Consider the following 18410-nt stretch of genomic DNA (forward strand, 5'->3'; position numbering starts at 1 on the left):
TCAGCAATTCTTGTAAATCTCTAAGCCACGTCTCTCCCGATTGAAAAGTGCTACTCCCGTCATAACACCGTGCACTACTCGATTGTGCTATACGCAAGTGCACCTGAGCTGTCCAACTACTCTCTCCTAAATATGAAATCTCTCTCTCCTTAGTCTCTTTCTCCTTCCAAATATAAGGGACGCGCTCCCTTATTTTAGAGTAGCACCAGTGTTTTTTGCACCACCCTGTATGAGAGATTTATGGTAAAATCGCTTGTGTATCGTGTATTTTGCGAAACTCGTTGTTGTCGTTGGTTCCGGGTTTGAATGGATACACAAATTTGAGCAACGGTATTATGTGATATGAGGGGCTCGGTGGCCTTAGAGCAACCGTTTTTGCTTACTGAGCAGAACATCATGAGTCTAATATCAGGCCCATCCACATTAAAGATTCGTCAATCGTTTTATTTGTTAATATGACTACATGGTAATAACAGCAACTCGGTGATTAAAAAGGTGCTCGTCTGCCTAGTGGCAAACGTTTTTGCTTACTGAGCAGAAGACCGTGGGTTTAGTCCCAAGCTCCTTCGCGTTATATGATCGTTAGGACATCAATTCAACTTATCGTTTACCAAAACGAACCCTGCTGCAAACCCAACCCTCTTATCCAACATCCCAGTGATTCCTCGTGGAAGTGCAGAGGTGTTCTCGGCTTCCATCAAAGCGAGTGTCATGTCAACACAATCCTTCCCATTCCTTTCTTGACCTGTGTTCGGGCGCGGCTGGCGCTGGTATTGCCTAATTTAAGATCACCAGTTTTTACACATTTAGGATGATTGCTAGTCCCAAGCATCGTCTATTGGTTCTCTGTGTAATAACAGCTGATCTGGCAGTAACAGAGTAGCAACCGTTGGCGGCCAATCAAGCTCAAGCTCAAGGAATCGATTCTAATTGAAAGGTCTTGTTATTTAAACCCTTCGATGAGTGAGAACACCCTCCGAAGGTGCGCCCTTTTGTCCTTTTGGATTCTTTAGCAACAAAAGTAAGCAATGACACCGATAATTTCCTATTCATATGGGACAGTTATACTTTTATGGGCAGTATAATACTATAGCAAAGAACTCTGCATCATAATTTTTTTTTTTCAATGGTTGATAATTTCAATAATCCAAAAGGTGGTCGCATCACCATGGGTGGTCATCTTACCCCGTAGTCCCCTACCTGGAAATTTCCAAAGAATGGGTCATAAGTACGTATATCTTGCAAATTTCCCTTTTCCGAGGAGGTGGACTCATTATAGTCGGCCAAACAAAACTAAAATACAACAGTTTATGTCTTTTATTTTCAATTCAGTTCTCACTTACATTTTAAATGAACACCGTATTCAATCACTACTCGCCAATCTTCACCACCGCTTTACCTGTATTGCCACCCTTGAGCATATCCATAAATGCCATTGGAACATTCTCAAAACCCTCCGTAACGGTTTCGTGCCATTTCAATTTACCCTCGTTGATCCATTTTAGGTTGGCCTCGATACCTTCCACCCATCTGTCGTTCCAACGCCATACCACAAAGCCTTCCATCTTTAGCTGCTTGAAGACCATCATTCTTAATGGGTCTGTGACCTTCTCAACGGAAGTGTTGTAATTCGAAATTGTTCCGCAAACAGCAATCCGGCCATACAAATTCATAAGCTTGATAACCGATTCCGATATTTGCCCCCCAACGTTGTCAAAATATACATCTATTCCCTTTGGAGCAGCTTTTTTCAGCTCGCTGTATACGTTGGCAGTTTTATAATTGATAGCACCGTCAAATCCCAATTCCATCAACCATTGACATTTGGCATCTGATCCAGCGATTCCAATGACACGACAACGCTTAATCTTAGCTATTTGACCCACATGATTGCCTACAGCCCCAGCTGCACCACTTACAACTACGGTTTCTCCTTCCTTAGGCGAGCACAGTTCCAGTAATCCGAAATATGCCGTATTACCCGGCATTCCGAGAGCTCCTAGCCCCAAACTTGTTGGCAGGTTTCCAAAGCCCGGAAGTACATACGGTAGATCGCTTTTCATCACTGCTGGATTGCACACGGTATGCGTGCGCCAGCCGAACTGACCAAATATCGATGCTCCCACTGGGAACGCAGCATTCTTACTATCGATCACTTTTCCAACCTGGCCACCGATCATGAGCGTTCCTTCCGGATAGGCCATCATGTATGGTCGCATATACGGATCGACGCTGATGTAGTCGGCCTTTGCGAGGAAATCTGTGGAATTAGATTGTGTTAATAAGTAGCATTGGATGTTTTTGTCACACCACGTTTTAATTCTCCATTTTATGCCTTGTTCAGACTACAGAGTTATAACCTTGGTGTTATAATTAGTATCGACAAGAAAAACGTCATCAAGATAGCCTTGAAACATGCTAGTCTGAACAAACCATTAGACTGCTGGTATTTTATAAACTCAAGACCAATAATTGAAATGGCCTTAACTCCATTTTGTAAACAAACCTTGCCGTGGAGGTACCATATTCGAAGCGGTTCCTAAATCGACGCACTCAATAATGTTCGACTATTTTCAATCATTATTTTTGAAATTTTACTTCTGCAAATATTAGTTCCTGTGCTCTAGGGATGATGGTGTAACAAAGTTTAAAAAAATATCTTGTCAAAATCGAGATGCGATGAAAATTAGACGAGTGCGTCATCATTAGGGACGCGTCAAATATGGTGCTGGCATGGTAAGGCCATTTTCTCGCGAACCGAAATCTTCATTCGCAAACTTAAACCTCAAACGGTAGAGGAGAATTTCCCCTACCTGTTCATTATGTTGGTTTGCCTTTGCCGACTTCGGTTCGCAGGAAAATGGCCTTACAAGGTTTGTTTACAAAATGGAGTTAAGGCCATTTCAATTGTTGGGCTTGAACTGGAAAAAAAATTTACTTAATTTCGTAAGAGAAATGACTCTAATGTTGACCTATGGATCTAAGATTGGACCCATCGCTGAAAATCTGCTATTTATCAATTGTATCTATATGAACGCGTCATTGGGACGGCACAAATAGATATATTTGGTCGCTATTGAAAATGTAGTCGAATGCTGAATTTATGTATGGGCCCAAATTAGGGGCATTTAGGCCGATATTACATCCATTTCCCCTATTTTATATTTTTTGTTCATGAAAATGAGTCCATTTTAGGGCCAGGTTTTGATCATAGTGGTTCTCTGATGGGTCCTATCATAAATTTAAATTTTATTCATTAATCACCCAATTTAATTCAATGCAAGGCTAGAAAATAGATTTTGCCATATATCTAACTGGTGTAACTGGCACACTTACCCTACTGGTCTTTATTTATGACTATTTAATTTAAGAATCGATCTTTGAGCTTTATTCAAAGATTAATTTAATATGTATTATCTTTTCGGACACTTTTGCGTATCTCGTATTGAAGTTCATGCGCTTGGCGCTTATCAGCCGAGCAGCATTTGAATGACTGACTCGCGTACGAAACGAAAACAAATAAACGAATTCAAGTCATACCTCCATCTTTCAGTGCCGGCAGGTTTTCAGTCTGCAATTGAAAATTCTGCTGTGTTGGTTCTCCTTTGAATGCTTTTGCGTAAATCCACTTTTTAGCCGCAACCGCCGATGAACAGTAGCATCGACGACCGAGTAATCCTACTTGCATCATTCCTAAAAATAATGAATTTCACGCAATCTGCTCTTTTAAATATTGATTATTGCTACTTACTTTATAAAGTTCGAGGCTGGAAATATGAAAAAGAATTGACCTTCTAAAAATAAAACATATTCTACAAGGTTAATGCTGTACCGATAGCGAAGTCGATAGCAAACTGAAGCTTCCAAGGCAAGACTACAAGGCTAAGTAGTGACAAAGTGAACTTATCTGTAGGGTAAGGTGGGACATGATGCGTCACGGGGCAAAATAGGTCTGCTAGTACATTTATTAGTTTAATTGTTTGTCAAAATTAACAAGTTCAATGAAACCCAATGAAATGCTTTATCAACACAGCATTGGACTACATTGAGTATGTTGATGTTAACAATACAAAAGAAAACAAGTACAGAACCCAACTTGCCACACCTTACCCTACCTAGCATACAAAAATGGACGCGTGAACTGTGAACAAGTGTGCGAGGTTTTTTGATTCGATGATCGCACTCATGGCGCATATGCTTATGTTTTTGAAACGTACTGACTAGAGTTGATAATAGAAGAGTTTTTTATAATGCTTTTATTTTTCCAGGCTCATTTGCAGTAGCTTTGCGGAGCCGATATTCATCGTTTGAATTACAAAATTACTTAAAACTAACGTTAGTAAAGCGGGGGCCTCGAGGAAATCTCGAGGTTAGGGGTAACAAATTGTAACAAACAGATGTATCGAACTTCTTGGAATCGAACCAGACACCTAAATACTTGAAAGATATACTTTGAGTGATTGTTCTACCCTTTATTTGAAGCTGTAACTATGCAGGATGATGCTTCCTAGAAAGAAAAAAACAACCAACTCAGTTTTCTCTGGAGAGAATTCGATACCTAGCTTCATAGCCTTAGTAGACAAATTGTCTAAAGTATCTTGCAATGGTCCTTGCAGGTCCGGTGACGGAAACAACGCCATCATCTGCAAGCTGCCTTAGCGAGCAATTTTCATGAAGACAACCATCAATGTCTTCTACATAAAAATTATAAAGAAGGGGGCTTAAACATGAGCCCTGGGAGAAGCTCATATATTTCTCAGACAACAAGTTGCTCAAATAGTTGTTCTGAATTGGTGAAAGCCCACTATCGTGAAGTTTATTCGAATGGACGTCGGTACAAACAGAATCAAAAGCCCCCTTAATGTTGTGCTCCAGAAATTGATTGAATAAGTTCAACAAGCGTTTCTTCGCAACGTCTGGGAGATTTTTAAGCAAGTGAGAATTCCACCATCTAAAACTGGGAATTGTAAAATCCTCTCCCGGTCCGTGATATTCCTCCAAAATATTTCTAATTTACTCCACCAATCTCACGCTTCAACTTTACTTTTATTCGTCCGATACTGATCACCATTCACATTCAACTGCCTCTTCCTACCCTGTGCCCCACTCACCTATCCTGTCGGTGTCCTCCTTTGCTCTGTTTTCCTCTTTCTCTCTCTCTCTCTTTCTCTCTATCATCACCAAGGGGTGTGACACTTAGTTTAAGAAACAACTGGTAATCATGGACTCTACAGGAATCTATTTCGTTATTACCCGACCGACGAACACGAACGTTGGTTTGAACCGGTACCGAATCCGGGCAAACTTTTCGCGCAAAGCTGAATATCCATCTGTTCGAGTACTCTTTGTCTTCATACTTCATTAATCGGTGATGACACGTTTCGCATTCTCCTGCCGACATTCCAGAGTGTTCTCATGGAAGTCTCTCGTGACAAACCATCGACGAACCGACGCCAGTAACCGTGTTTTTTGGCTTTAGTCAAGCCCTTAAAGGTTTTCTCGAGGTCGGTGCACCGCTCGAAATCCTCGACCTTACCGTGTTTGCGGAAGCGTTTAAACGCGGCGGACTTCTCGCTGTTCGCGTCGGTGCATTCCTTATCCCACCACGGGGTAGGAGGTCGCTTGCGAATGGAAACACCCGGAACACGTTTCGTCTGTGCTCGCAGCGCACAATCGATTATGACACGCGCGAGAAAGGAGTACTCGTCCAGCGGAGGAAGTACTTCAACCGATTGACTGGCATCAAGAACCGCGGTCGCGAATTTCCGCCACTCAATGTTTTTCGTAAGATCGTACGCCATGTCGACCGAGTGAGTAGAAGATGAACCATTGGTAACATAAATTTTGATTGGCAAATGGTCACTACCGTAGGGATCTTGGATTACTTTCCACGAGCAATCGAACGATAGTGAACTCGAACAAAGTGAGAGGTCTAATTGGCTTACTCTTGCTGGAGGTTTGGCTACTCGTGTTGCTTCCCCGGTGTTCAGAATTGTCGTTTTGAAGAAGTCGCACATGTCGTATATAAAGGTTGAGCGGTTGTCGTCGTACAGTTCCCCCCAGCCTGTACCGTGAGAGTTAAAATCTCCCAAGATCAACCGTGGCTCCGGCATAGCCGTGCAGATATCCGCAAAACTTTGACGAGAGATCGCGGTTCTCGGTGGAAGATATACTGAGGCAGTTACTTCGAATATTAGCCTGACATGCAACAACTTCAATGCCTGTCACCGAAGGCAGATTGATTCAGATCGTTGTCTGAAGAGAGCCATGTTTCACAAAGGGCAAATGCATCAGAAAGTGAGTTGTTAACTAAAAATTTAAATGTGTCAAGTTTTGGCATAAGACTTCTACAGTTCCACTGAAGAACAGAGATCATATCCCCGACCTCATTCGGAGAGTTATCCATCAAAGGATATGATCGATGCCAGGAAGGACCACCTAGAATCTAGTTGGTTCAAAAGAGTTTTCACCATTGGCAGCACTAAATTAATAATGCTCCTCGTTGAGTCAGATAATATACTGAAGAAGCTATCCACAATACTTAATAATAGAAGAGTTGCGCAGAGTAAAGCTTGCAACACTGATGTCGATCAATGGGCAGTTTTTATATTTACAACCTTTGTTTTTTGTTTACACCTCAGATTACTTCACCTGGGTTGTGAAAGTTTCCTCTAGTTTCGATAAAAATACTTCTCACGTAACAGAGTCAATTTGTGTACTATGCTCGATAGGTAGACGGTTTGACAGTTCGATAGGTAGATTTTGGTTTCAGCCTGCGTAACTCTTCTATTATCAACTCTGGTACTGACCAGTGCTGAGAATTGTCATAGTCATAGAAAGTTTTCACGCGATATTGACAGAATTATTGACATTGTCACTGGAACAAATCACTCTCACATAACCTTCGTCAAATACTCATTCATTTTTTGTCAATTCGACCTGGTGACAAAAATTGTAAGTTCGTGCAATCTCTTTCACATTATTGTTATCTAGGCACTTACGAACGTAGATGCTAGTTGACTTTGACGGCTACATGGATTTATTTTGCTAAATTAATTAAATTTCGTTGCAAATTTTGGTGATTACAGAACACTACATATGCTCATCCCAACAAACAATTCAAAGTCACAAATAAGCATACACATTGAATAAATGCTGTATAACAGTGTACAATGCTGAATAAAACAGGATGTCGAATTATGTGCTGAAAAAAGCTCATTGGGATCGATAGATGCGCTTTTATTCCGCCGTTTGCTCTGATATGATTAATTTCCTTATTAAAAGCTTTATAAACGTTGAATGTCTTCCTTATTCAGAACCAGAAGTTTGATCTAATAACAAACTGAATAAGTGTAATTTGCACATACATTGTCGCTTTTATTTGACTGTTTTCAAATGATTTAATAAAATGCTTTATTAAACGTCTTATAAATGTTTTCTAGCTCCATTATTAGATTTCATTGCATTCCTTTACAATATTGCTGTAGAAAGGTGAATACACTCAGCAAAATAGCTCTTAAACCACCCAACAAACAATTCAAAGTCACAAATAAGCATATATATTGAATAAATGCTGTATAACAGTGTACAATGCTGAAAAAAAAAAGAGTTGTCGAATTATGTGCTGAAAAAGCTCATTGTTCGACTGTTTGCTCTGATCTGATTAATTTACTTATTAAAAGCTGTAAAAGTGTTAAATGTCTTCTCAATTCAACGCCAGAAGTTCGATCTAATAACAAACTAAATAAGTGTAATTTGTACATACATTGACACTTTAATTCGACTGTTTTCAATTGATTTAATAACATGCTTTATTAGACGTCTAATAAATGTTCTCCAGTTCCTTTATTAGATTTCATTGCATTACTTAACAATATTGCTGAATAAAGGTGAATACAGTCAGCATAATAGCTCTTATACCACTACCCAACAAACATTGGAAGCGGAATAAGAGCTTATTCAGGCAAAAATATACTTCTTCGACTACAAAATGGCTTATTCAGCCATTAATCTGCTCAAATTGTTTGTTGGGTATGCTTCCATGTTGTAATCACATGATTTGTAAATGCTTTATAAACGACGTATTAGATTCATTATTCGACAATACTGATTCGGTCTTACAACAAGGCGAAATCAGTAGAGTAGTGGTTACCGTTTCCGCTTTCCAATTAGAAGGTCGTGAGTTCAATCCCAGGCTCAACCCTTTTTTTATTTGTGTAGAACATAATTAATTTAAACAGTAATCATCGATCACATGACTCACGATAATGAATGCATTGATCTAGTTTAAAATATAACCGAGCATCCTTTCTTTCGACTTGGAGATGTGAAGAGGCAACATTGGTCTCATTTAAAACAACGATGAATGAATTAATCATTCCCACTGGGCCTTGAAGGAGCTAGAGTTGCGATCGGGAGTGCTGATAGGTATTTACTTTCATGTAAGCTTTTATACATTATTGAGTTGCCTATATGATGAATTCTAGGATAGCTCAGATGACAAGGCAAGCGGCTGGTGATCGGAATGTACATGGTTCGATTCCCATACAACGGCATGTATAAGTATTTAATAAATTTTCTAATATCTGTGTGGTGTGAGCCAGGTCAGCAATATTGAAATACAATACACTTAAGAAACACAACCACACCCTTCCCTTGTCCCTGTCCCCCTGTCCTCTTATTTTCGGGTTAATTTTCCCACAGTTGAATAATCGTTTATTAAATGTATAATAATGTCTAATTAAACGTTACCCAACTAACAATTTTCACAATGTAAACGCTTTACTCATTTCATTTATACAGTCTCAAGCTGTTTTCAAACGTTATACGATATGAGGAAACTTTTACTCAACCTCTATACAAGCAAATCTGGCGAACTAAGTCAGCTACTTATGGTTGTTGGGACGGTCGGGAGAAGCTCTTATTGCATTATCCATTAACGCTTTTATACAGCTGTTATCCTGCTGTTTAGTTGTGTGTGAACTTGAAAGGCGCTTATTCAACCTTTTCCCGGTTATCCAATAATCACTACACAGCTTTCTCTTGAAGCCGGGTTAAATACTGTTTACGCTTTTTTATGAAGGAATTTATTGAGTTTATTTTGCTGTGATCAAATTAATCGAAATTAGTTACAAATCATCACCAAATTATTTACCCTGCACCGGAACCTGGAATCGAACTCGAGACGACCTCATTGGCAAACCTTGACACTACCAACTGTGCTACGCCAACACTTTGAACTTATGTAAACAAATCAACATTCCCTTCTACAACAAAATCGCTGAGTAGAGGCTTTATAATAGTGCACACTGCACTCTGCTCTCGAATAGTTATAAAAGAGCAGAGTAAAAGCTGTAAAACTGAACACGTCTAAAAATAAACCTAGTTGACTGTGAAAATGCTTCCGAAGTTGCTCTAATACAGTTTATAAGCTGAGTACAGGTTGTTTAGTTGTTGAAAAAGCACTTTTGATGTTTATGTTATTCAGCAAGAGTGGTTGGTTGTGTAGAAGCCATCAAATGAGTAATATATTCACTTTGTTAGCTTTGTTTTGCAGCTACAAGTTGAAAGTTGGGTAGTGTGTGTATAGAAGTGACATAAGCGTCTATTGGCTGATGTTATTCAGTGCGACTGACAAATTGAATAATGGTTGTGAGAAAGTTGAGTAAACGCTCTCCAAAACTATTTTGCTAGCTTTTGCTTGTAGCTGTATCTGCAGCTTCTTTTCAGCTACTTTACAGCACAACGCTGGAAAAGTTGGCTTACAAAGCTGAAAATGTTAGTTGGGTACTCCACATGAGAATCAAGCGTATACAGAGCATCGCTGTTTTAAGGAAGCAGTTATGTCTAATAAACGCTGAATAATTAAAAAAATGTATCGTATAAACTCTGTTACAACATAATATAAGTCAAATAAATGCTTCTCGACATACCTTATACAACACCAAGTAGTTCAATGTTTTGGTTGAATAAATTCTCCAGATTTGTGTGAACAAAGCCTGAACAGGAGTTGTTATTAAAAATAGTACAAGTACTATTAAGCATGTAGTTGAATAAAATGGCCAAGAAGTCGTTTCATCAATAGACGATTGTTTGTTGGGATCACTGACAATTAACATGATTTCCCTCGAGTGAGTGACAAAAATTATTTTGTCAATATCACCGTGTATGGTCGGCATTTTACAGCACTGATTGAGAAGAGTTTCTGGAGGGAAAATTCCCATGGAATTCTGATAAAATCCAAGGAAATGTGTTAATTCTTTATAATTATTTGACAAAGAGATTGGTGAGGAATATTCCAAGTGAATTAAAAAGAAACATACGGAGAGAAATTATAGCAAACTACCCATAGACTTAGACACTGTTTAGGATTCTCTTATGTTCTTACCTTACCATTCAGGCTAAGGTCTGAGCTTCCATGCTTCCATTTATTAACGTCCTTTTAAACGAACCACCTTGAAGAGGTGGAAAAAGTTCATTCAGGACGGCCAAGTCGCAACCAGCACCCAGCCGATTAGCTTCCCCAGGTAGCGATAATCACGGGCTGCTTAGAGTTGGCTATAACCTATTTGCTCTATCATTGTCATCACCGACACTAGCGACTTATAAACAATAGTGCATTAGTGGCAACAATGATCCCCCGTTCTTGTTCGCATTACTGACGGCAAATATCACCACCAGCAACCCCACCGGGCACCGCGTGGAGGTAAGAATCGGAGTTCAGGTGCACAGAGGTCGCAAATCGCCGGTCAGGGCAGAACCCAACATCCATTGAAAGGCGTTCTTATGCACCTGCTTTATCCGGCGCTAGGGCCTGAGTGTCCTTTGATGTACACAGAAGTCGTCTCCATTGCTCTCGATACATGGCTTCACGTCGCTGGCCACGCAGTCTGCGAAGGCTCCGCAGGTTACTTTTCACTTGATCGATCTATCTCGGTCACTACGCGCCTCTTCATCTTGTTCCAGTCGGATCGTTATCGAGAATCATTTTCATCGGGCTGTCGTCGGACATTCTTACGACTCAACTTAGTGTGCATTTCTTAGCATTTCCAAGTTGTTAATTGAGAGCCTTTCTAAGCCTGTTGCATTTTTGCATTAGTAGGTATTATTGTTTGGCAAGTACAATCATAATCTGTACCCATGGAAGTTGAGAAATATTTCAACCAGTAAAATTCTTAGACCGGATAGGGAATCGAACCCAGCCGCTTCCAGTATGGGCTTAATCTGGCTTAATTTTTGGAGTACCGTACTGAGGAAATGTTAGAAATTCTGAGCTTGAAGAAATATTAAAAATTCTAAGAGCTATCCAGACATCGCATTTAAAGATTTTATTAACAGAATTCGAAATATACGCATGTATAAAAAATAGTCATGTCATTGCAAAAGCGACTAAAACTACATGAATAGATACTAAAGCTACCTGGTCATTCGAGCATGACTGAATCGTGACAAAACAAATTTCATAACTGGTATCATTGACGACGCTTATCTATCTAAGCTTGATTTTTGAACCTTAGCCATAGTCAGAATGATGTACATTTTTTAGCGCTGATAAGCACTGGTATTAATATTGGAAACAACTCAATCACGACTTTATTCTGTAGCCTTCTACCGTCCGATACCGTCAGTTGTGAAAATGGGTGTTGTCTCTCGAAACTGGATTTACGCGAAAAAGTTCGTAGGAGAACCCACGAACGAAAACTTCCGGCTGACCGAAGAAGAATTGCCACCTCTTCAGGATGGAGAATTTCTTGCTCAGGCAGAGTATCTCAGTGTGGATCCCTACATGCGGCCGTACATGAGTCGATTTCCTGAAGGAAGTTTGATGATCGGAGGGCAAATAGCGAAAGTAGTGGAAAGTAAGAATGTTGCCTATCCCGTTGGAGCAAAAATTTTCGGTCAATTCGGCTGGCGTACACATACCGTATATAATCCGAAAAAGGCAGAAAACGAACAGAAACCGTATGTGTTGCCAGATTTAGGGTCACTCCCATCAAGCTTGGGACTCGGTGTTCTAGGTATGCCTGGCAATACGGCCTATTTTGGATTATTGGAGTTGTGCACTCCAAAGGAAGGAGAAACTGTGGTAGTTAGTGGAGCAGCAGGCGCCGTAGGCAGTATTGTTGGTCAGATTGCAAAACTGAAAGGATGTCGAGTGATTGGTATTGCAGGGTCGGATGACAAGTGCCAGTGGTTGAAGAAGCTCGATTTTGATCATGCCATTAACTATAAGACCGAGAATGTTCTCGAAGAATTGAAGAAAGCTGCACCAAAAGGAATCGATTGTTACTTTGATAATGTTGGTGGCTCCATAACAGAATCGGTTATGCGGCTCATGAACTTATATGGCAGAATTTCCGTTTGCGGTACTATTTCAAACTACAGCACTGGTCCGATCAAGGTTCAAGACCCACAGACTGATTTTGTGTTCAAACAATTGAAAATGGAAGGATTTATTGTCACAAGATGGCAAGATCGATGGATGGAAGGCATTCGCGCCAATTTGGACTGGATAAAAGAAGGAAAACTTCAATACGAGGAAACAGTTACAAATGGATTTGAGAGCATGCCGAAAGCGTTCATGGGCATGCTAAAAGGCGGTAACACAGGAAAAGCTATTGTAAAAGTAGAATAACTAACAGCTATACCGTAAGTAGCGTAACTTTAGTGTTGTAAGTTATCAACAATGTTCTTAGAATTAAAAAAGTAAATAAATGGATTAAAACATGATACGTACATTTTTCTAAACATCTTGGGTCATTTTGGATTTGGACTATCCTTTTTCTACCCCTAGGTCGTCACGTCGATTCCCACAACATCTTCCTCGAAATTGAATTCTTCACATAGTTTCCTTGTCGTTGTTGTCCAACGATTCACCTCCAGCCATCACAGTACGTACTGCTACCACACTGTTATTCGTCTTGTTGCTTTACTGGCTGCTTCCGGGAAAGCATTCTGGCGATGCTTCTTTATCTTGCATAAAAAACATTTGTTTTTAATCCCGTCATGGAATGTATTCTCCTTCCGATTGAGTAAATGAAGCGAAGGGGTAATTTCCTTTTTTTGATGTACATTTGCGTACATGTCGAGTAGGGTGGCCCAAAATAACTTTGTTTAAAAACCTGGGGCCTCACTCTCCAAACAAGTTATAAAAAACTTTTGTGTACACACTCAATCGAGATTACCGGGCCCGGTTAAAAAACTACCGATATTATAATAGCTGAGTGCTTATTGTGACTACAATGTGCAGTCTTCATCAGTGTCACTCCCACTAAATACTTATCAAAAACCTAACCCCCTTAAAAGTCGAAATCCCCTAAGTAAAAATATCAAGATCATAGGTATAAAAACGAAACTACAACGTGTAGAACCGGAACTTACCTAACTAATAAAAACCAAAGATTTAAGTAAAGTAAAGGAAAAAAATCTATTCAAATCTCTAATAAGGAAAAAAATCCAAAGGCTTGGTAGCCATCATAATGAAGTAATGAAATTGGGTTGTTTGCGGATTGCTTAAATAGTTGTAGTTTCATTTTTATACCTGTTATCTGAAATTTTTACCAAGTGGATGGGTACTTAAGGGGGTTAGGTTTTTTATAAGTCTTTAGTGGGACACTCATCAAGACTGCACATTGTAGTCGAAATACGTATGGATACCAAAATTAATTACGAAAAGTCGCCATGGTACGAAAGCATCTAGTCGACGGTTTTTAAAATTGCAGCTATTGTTTGCCTCTACCGCTGTCTGTACTCCTGTCATCGTAAACATAACGATCTTAAGGAGACACGGGTAGTAAGCTCCCATCTAGAGTTATGTACTTTAACCAATCATGTTTTTATTTATGTCTGTCGAAGATGTACTGATTATCGAACCAATTTGAACTGTCAAAATCGAACCAGGTTTTACTGTTATTTTAGGAAGCAAACAGATAGACTGTTATTTTAGGAAGCAAACAGACAGTACCTATGGAAATCTGAGTGAAAAGTCAACCGTTATTTTTTTTCGGAAATAACTTCATAATTATGAGACAAATGTCAGGGATTGGGAAAATCTTACGTCGTCATGGATTTACATGGATTTAATTTTCAACTTTGCATGTTTTTCAAACGACATCAAATGAATGAATTGATCAGCATTAAAGCAAATCAATTGAAACTTCCGGTGAAAAAAATTGTGTTTTGCTGCTATATAAACCGACTAAAAATGTGAACTTGTTTCCGATAAAAACAACGGTTTCCTTTGAAGTGTTTTTTTTTTCCTGTTACCGTGGACCCCCGTTAATCTGAACGACACTTCGCACATGTTAACAGGGTTCATTTTTAATTTGATTTTCTCGTAGCCCCATCAGAAAACCGAGTTTCTGGTAGCCCTATTTGCTGTTTTGTTTTGATTCTGCGTTCCGTTTAGGATTGTTCCATTTCACTTTACTCCATGCCATGTGCAAAATGACGGTTGAGCAATTTTTAGTTTACACGGCGTGCAGTTTAGCGGGGTTCAAACTAAAAAGTGTTCAGATTAAAAACGGTCAGATTACTGGGGGTTCACGGTAGTGTAACAACTAGACCATATTGGCACAGCATAAAGCAAGGCCGGCCTGAAAACATGGATTTCCTGTTTATAAGAGGATACAAACAATAGTACAATAGTTCACTAGACTTGAATCGTCAGGGCGGGATTTATGTTTCATTTTGATTACTTGGACTGGCACAACTCCAAGTAATATAGTGAATTCATCTTAGATCTGATCCAGGGATTCTCCACTGGGCAGACCTTTCAAGACAACCTTGAACAGACGTTCAGTTTTGGTGTCGTAAGTAAACAAAATGTGTTGCTTCTCACTTCTTAGTAAGATACTTGAGAAGACGTTTGAATCCGTTCAAGACACTTTTGAGGAGTCCAGTTTCAAATGCAAAATACAATACATTTATTTAGCTAAATTACAATATTTTCCTATGATGCAGGCTTTCAATACCGATTTATTATAGACGTTGAAAAATAACGGTTAATCAACGTATGTTTTATTTGGGTGCTGCTTAAAATATCTGTACGGCAGCTTGTAATACTACTTCCAGAAGTTTTCTGTACAGTACGTATCTACACAGAGGTATGGAAGGTCAGTGGGTTTACGGGTTTACGACGCGTAGCCCGAGTAAAGTCCAACAAGAAAATTATAGCAAATGGATATTCATTTTTGATGTCAACATCAAATTGAAATTAAAATTTAATTTCAGTTTACGATGAAATTAAATTTTGTTTTAATGTTGTGTTTTTTACAGCAAATTAACGACTGAAAATGTTGTAGCAGTTTTTTTTTTCGTTGCTGGAACATCAAAATGAATACTCGTTTTGCTATGAACAGAAAAATGTACAACAAATTTAGTTTTCACTTTGCTCTCACTGATAGCAGGATGATGTTTTTGCCCTCAATTTTGATATTACATTTCAACTTGTATTAGGTCCTAAGTAACATTGATCGTTTCTCTTTGTCGACTTTCTCTTTCGTTAATAACATGAGCACATAACCGTTTCTTGTTGTGTTCGTCGTATTAGATGCTAGATGAAAGCTTCTATCTGTGTGCTGAAAATACCTGAGAATGTCTTTACATGGCCGTGGAGATACAAAGAGAAAGTCGACGAAGAGAATCTGTCAATGTTACTTACGACCTAATGCAATGTTCAGCTTGATTTTAACCATAACCGTTAACACGACCAAAATTTGCCAGCGCCGGTGGTGTAGTGGTAAACATGACTGCTCCTCACCCCAATGAGTCTGGGTTCAATCCGAGGTACTCGCTTGCGGAACAGAAACCGACTTTAAATAAAGGAATTAAGATAACTCACTAACAAAATTACAGCAACCTGAGTCGTCATGCTTAGCTACGTCACAACATCAAATTTAGTTTTCAATTTGATCTCAGACTTTACTCGGGAGGAGCATTGCATCTGAAAACCACTGCGTCCCGCACCAGGGAGTTTGTGTTTTATCTTTTATCGCTTTGGATGTAATATTTGGACTGCCTTCGGATTTACTGTAATGCTGCAACGAAGGCAAATAAATTAAATGTTGCAATTAGATTAGACTTAATGGACATTGGGGCATTTAGGTTTTTATTTTTTGTTAGGGGCGGTTTCCAGAAAATTTCATCGCTTAATTACAACTCACAAAAAATAATCATAAGAAGTAATTAACAACCCATTTTGGTTATCATCCCAACGTTATGTGATATGGTTGCACCATATATGATACCGTTAATGTATTGTACTCGTTAATAATAATTTCAGATTAAAACGGAATATTGTACATACATTGCGCAAATTTTAAATATTGTACTTGTTGGGACAATCGGCTTTATTTCCCTTTTGAAGAAAGGCGTGATCAAAGATGTTATGCCTCAGAACATCCCGGCGGCGCCGACTGGGATTGAACCCAGGCCTGCTGGGGTGAGAGGTAACCACGCTTACCACTACACCACCGGCGCCGCTTGTATTGAACCTTTGTAACAGAACGGTTACAATATACTTCTCAATACACATCATAAAGGTATGCCTATGGGATATACACCGCATTATAATATTAACTGCTTTATTGATTTCATTAGAATATGTTTATGTTTGCTTAAAACTAAAACAGTGTCCAAAGAAGGCCGCCACGACGATACCCATTTTTTCGATAAACAAACGCGAAAAGCTACGTAATTTTTTTCGACTATCCGCAGTGTAAAAAATTCAAACTGCGGATAATCGAGTCCGACCTGTGCTTATTTGAATGTACAATATTGTTTTAGCATTTATACCCCTTTCGTTCAACCCAATTCCGATATTAATCAAAAGCATTCTATGAGAGGCATGCCCCTTTCATATGACAACTTCATCAAATATTTGGAAATCTACGTCGACTGAAATAATTATTTGTAATTTAAAGTTGATTACCGACATGTATCCTACTCCAACATCCCCCACAGCTACGCCGATATTTGAATGTTACAAAGAAAAGAATCAAGTATGCATCACTTATCTTCAACATTGCCAAATATTAGTCAGAATGTTGCATATGGAAGTGTTGATAAGCTCTCGTATAAATATTGCATACACCTACGTTGTGGTGCCATTCAGACTTCAACCGGCATATACAGCGAGTCAGGAAAATGAGTGTTATCTCTCAAAACTGGTTATTCGCGAAAAAGTTCGAAGGAGAACCCAAGAATGAAGACTTTCGATTGATCGAGGAAGAACTACCACCTCTTCAGGATGGAGAATTTCTTGCTCGGGCAGAGTATCTCAGTGTGGATCCCTACATGCGGCGATACATGATGAACCTTCCTGAAGGAAGTGTGATGGTCGGTGGACAAATAGCGAAAGTAGTGGAGAGTAAGCATGCTGCCTATCCCGTTGGAGTGAGGATTTTCGGTCACTTCGGTTGGCGGACATATACCTTGTACAATCCGGACAAAGCAAAAGAAATCGAAAGAAAACCACATGTGTTGTTTGATTTCGGCTCACTTCCATCCAGCTTGGGACTCGGTGTTCTGGGGTTACCAGGGAATACGGCTTATTTTGGATTCTTGGAGCTATGTGCCCCAAAGGAAGGAGAAACGGTGGTAGTTAGTGGAGCAGCAGGCGCCGTAGGGAATGTTGTAGGCCAGATTGCAAAACTCAAAGGATGCCATGTTATTGGTATTGCTGGATCTGATGACAAGTGCCAGTGGTTGAAGAAGCTCGGCTTTGATCATGCCGTTAACTATAAGTCAGAGCATTTTCTCGAAGAATTGAAGAAAGCCGCACCTAAAGGAATCGATTGTTATTTCGATAATGTTGGTGGCACCATAACGGAGTCGGTTATACGGCTCATGAACTTATATGGTAGAATTTCCGCTTGCGGCTCTGTTTCAAATTACAGCAGTGGTCCGGTTAAGGTACAAGATCCACAGCATGATTTTGTGATCAAACAATTGAAAATGGAAGGATTTATTGTCAGCCGATGGCGAGACCGGTGGATGGAAGGCATTCGAGCCAATTTGGACTGGATAAAACAAGGAAAACTTCAATACGAGGAAACAGTTACAGTTGGATTTAAAAACATGCCGAAGGCGTTCATGGATATGCTGAAAGGCGGTAACACAGGCAAAGCCATAGTAAAAGTAGATAATCATAGTAAAAAAGGGTAACTAGATATGATTAAAATGCACGGCCTACTTCTCTTATCATAATCTAAGTGTGTGATGAGAAGATTTTCTACCATTCCATAGAATCAGACAACCACCAATCGTGACTATCTATGTGCCACACTAGATTTTATAAATCCATTCCTAAATGGACAAGATCAAATGCGATAACATTCTTCTTCTTCAATAATAAAGCTACACGGTTCAAATTATTCATTAATTTATCCGAAGGGAGGTTTGTAGCATAT

At 39.4% G+C, this 18410-nt stretch overlaps 4 protein-coding genes across 4 annotated transcripts in view; 3 read left to right on the forward strand and 1 right to left on the reverse strand.

Annotated features, from left to right (window-relative positions):
* The window catches only part of LOC135710460 (uncharacterized), a 189751-nt gene that overhangs the window by 153766 nt on the left and 17575 nt on the right, over positions 1-18410 (forward strand). The window lies entirely within an intron of this gene.
* Positions 1296-3850, reverse strand: LOC135710459 (prostaglandin reductase 1-like). The gene is made up of 3 exons (XM_065233047.1): positions 3752-3850; positions 3541-3693; positions 1296-2260 (listed from the first exon to the last, which is right to left on the reverse strand). Exons 2-3 carry the CDS (start codon positions 3689-3691, stop codon positions 1371-1373), a joined length of 1041 nt encoding a protein of 346 aa, XP_065089119.1. The 5' UTR covers positions 3692-3693; positions 3752-3850; the 3' UTR covers positions 1296-1370.
* LOC135710430 (prostaglandin reductase 1-like) lies at positions 11601-12688 on the forward strand. Its single transcript, XM_065233002.1, has one exon. It carries the CDS (start codon positions 11636-11638, stop codon positions 12632-12634), a length of 999 nt encoding a protein of 332 aa, XP_065089074.1. The 5' UTR covers positions 11601-11635; the 3' UTR covers positions 12635-12688.
* LOC135710431 (prostaglandin reductase 1-like) lies at positions 17146-18172 on the forward strand. The gene has a single exon (XM_065233003.1). It carries the CDS (start codon positions 17146-17148, stop codon positions 18163-18165), a length of 1020 nt encoding a protein of 339 aa, XP_065089075.1. The 3' UTR covers positions 18166-18172.

Source organism: Ochlerotatus camptorhynchus, unplaced genomic scaffold, assembly GCF_037179485.1.
Source record: "Ochlerotatus camptorhynchus isolate MF236.1 unplaced genomic scaffold, CSIRO-AGI_Acam_v1.1 ptg000383l, whole genome shotgun sequence".
NCBI classification, from domain to species: Eukaryota; Metazoa; Arthropoda; class Insecta; order Diptera; family Culicidae; genus Ochlerotatus; species Ochlerotatus camptorhynchus.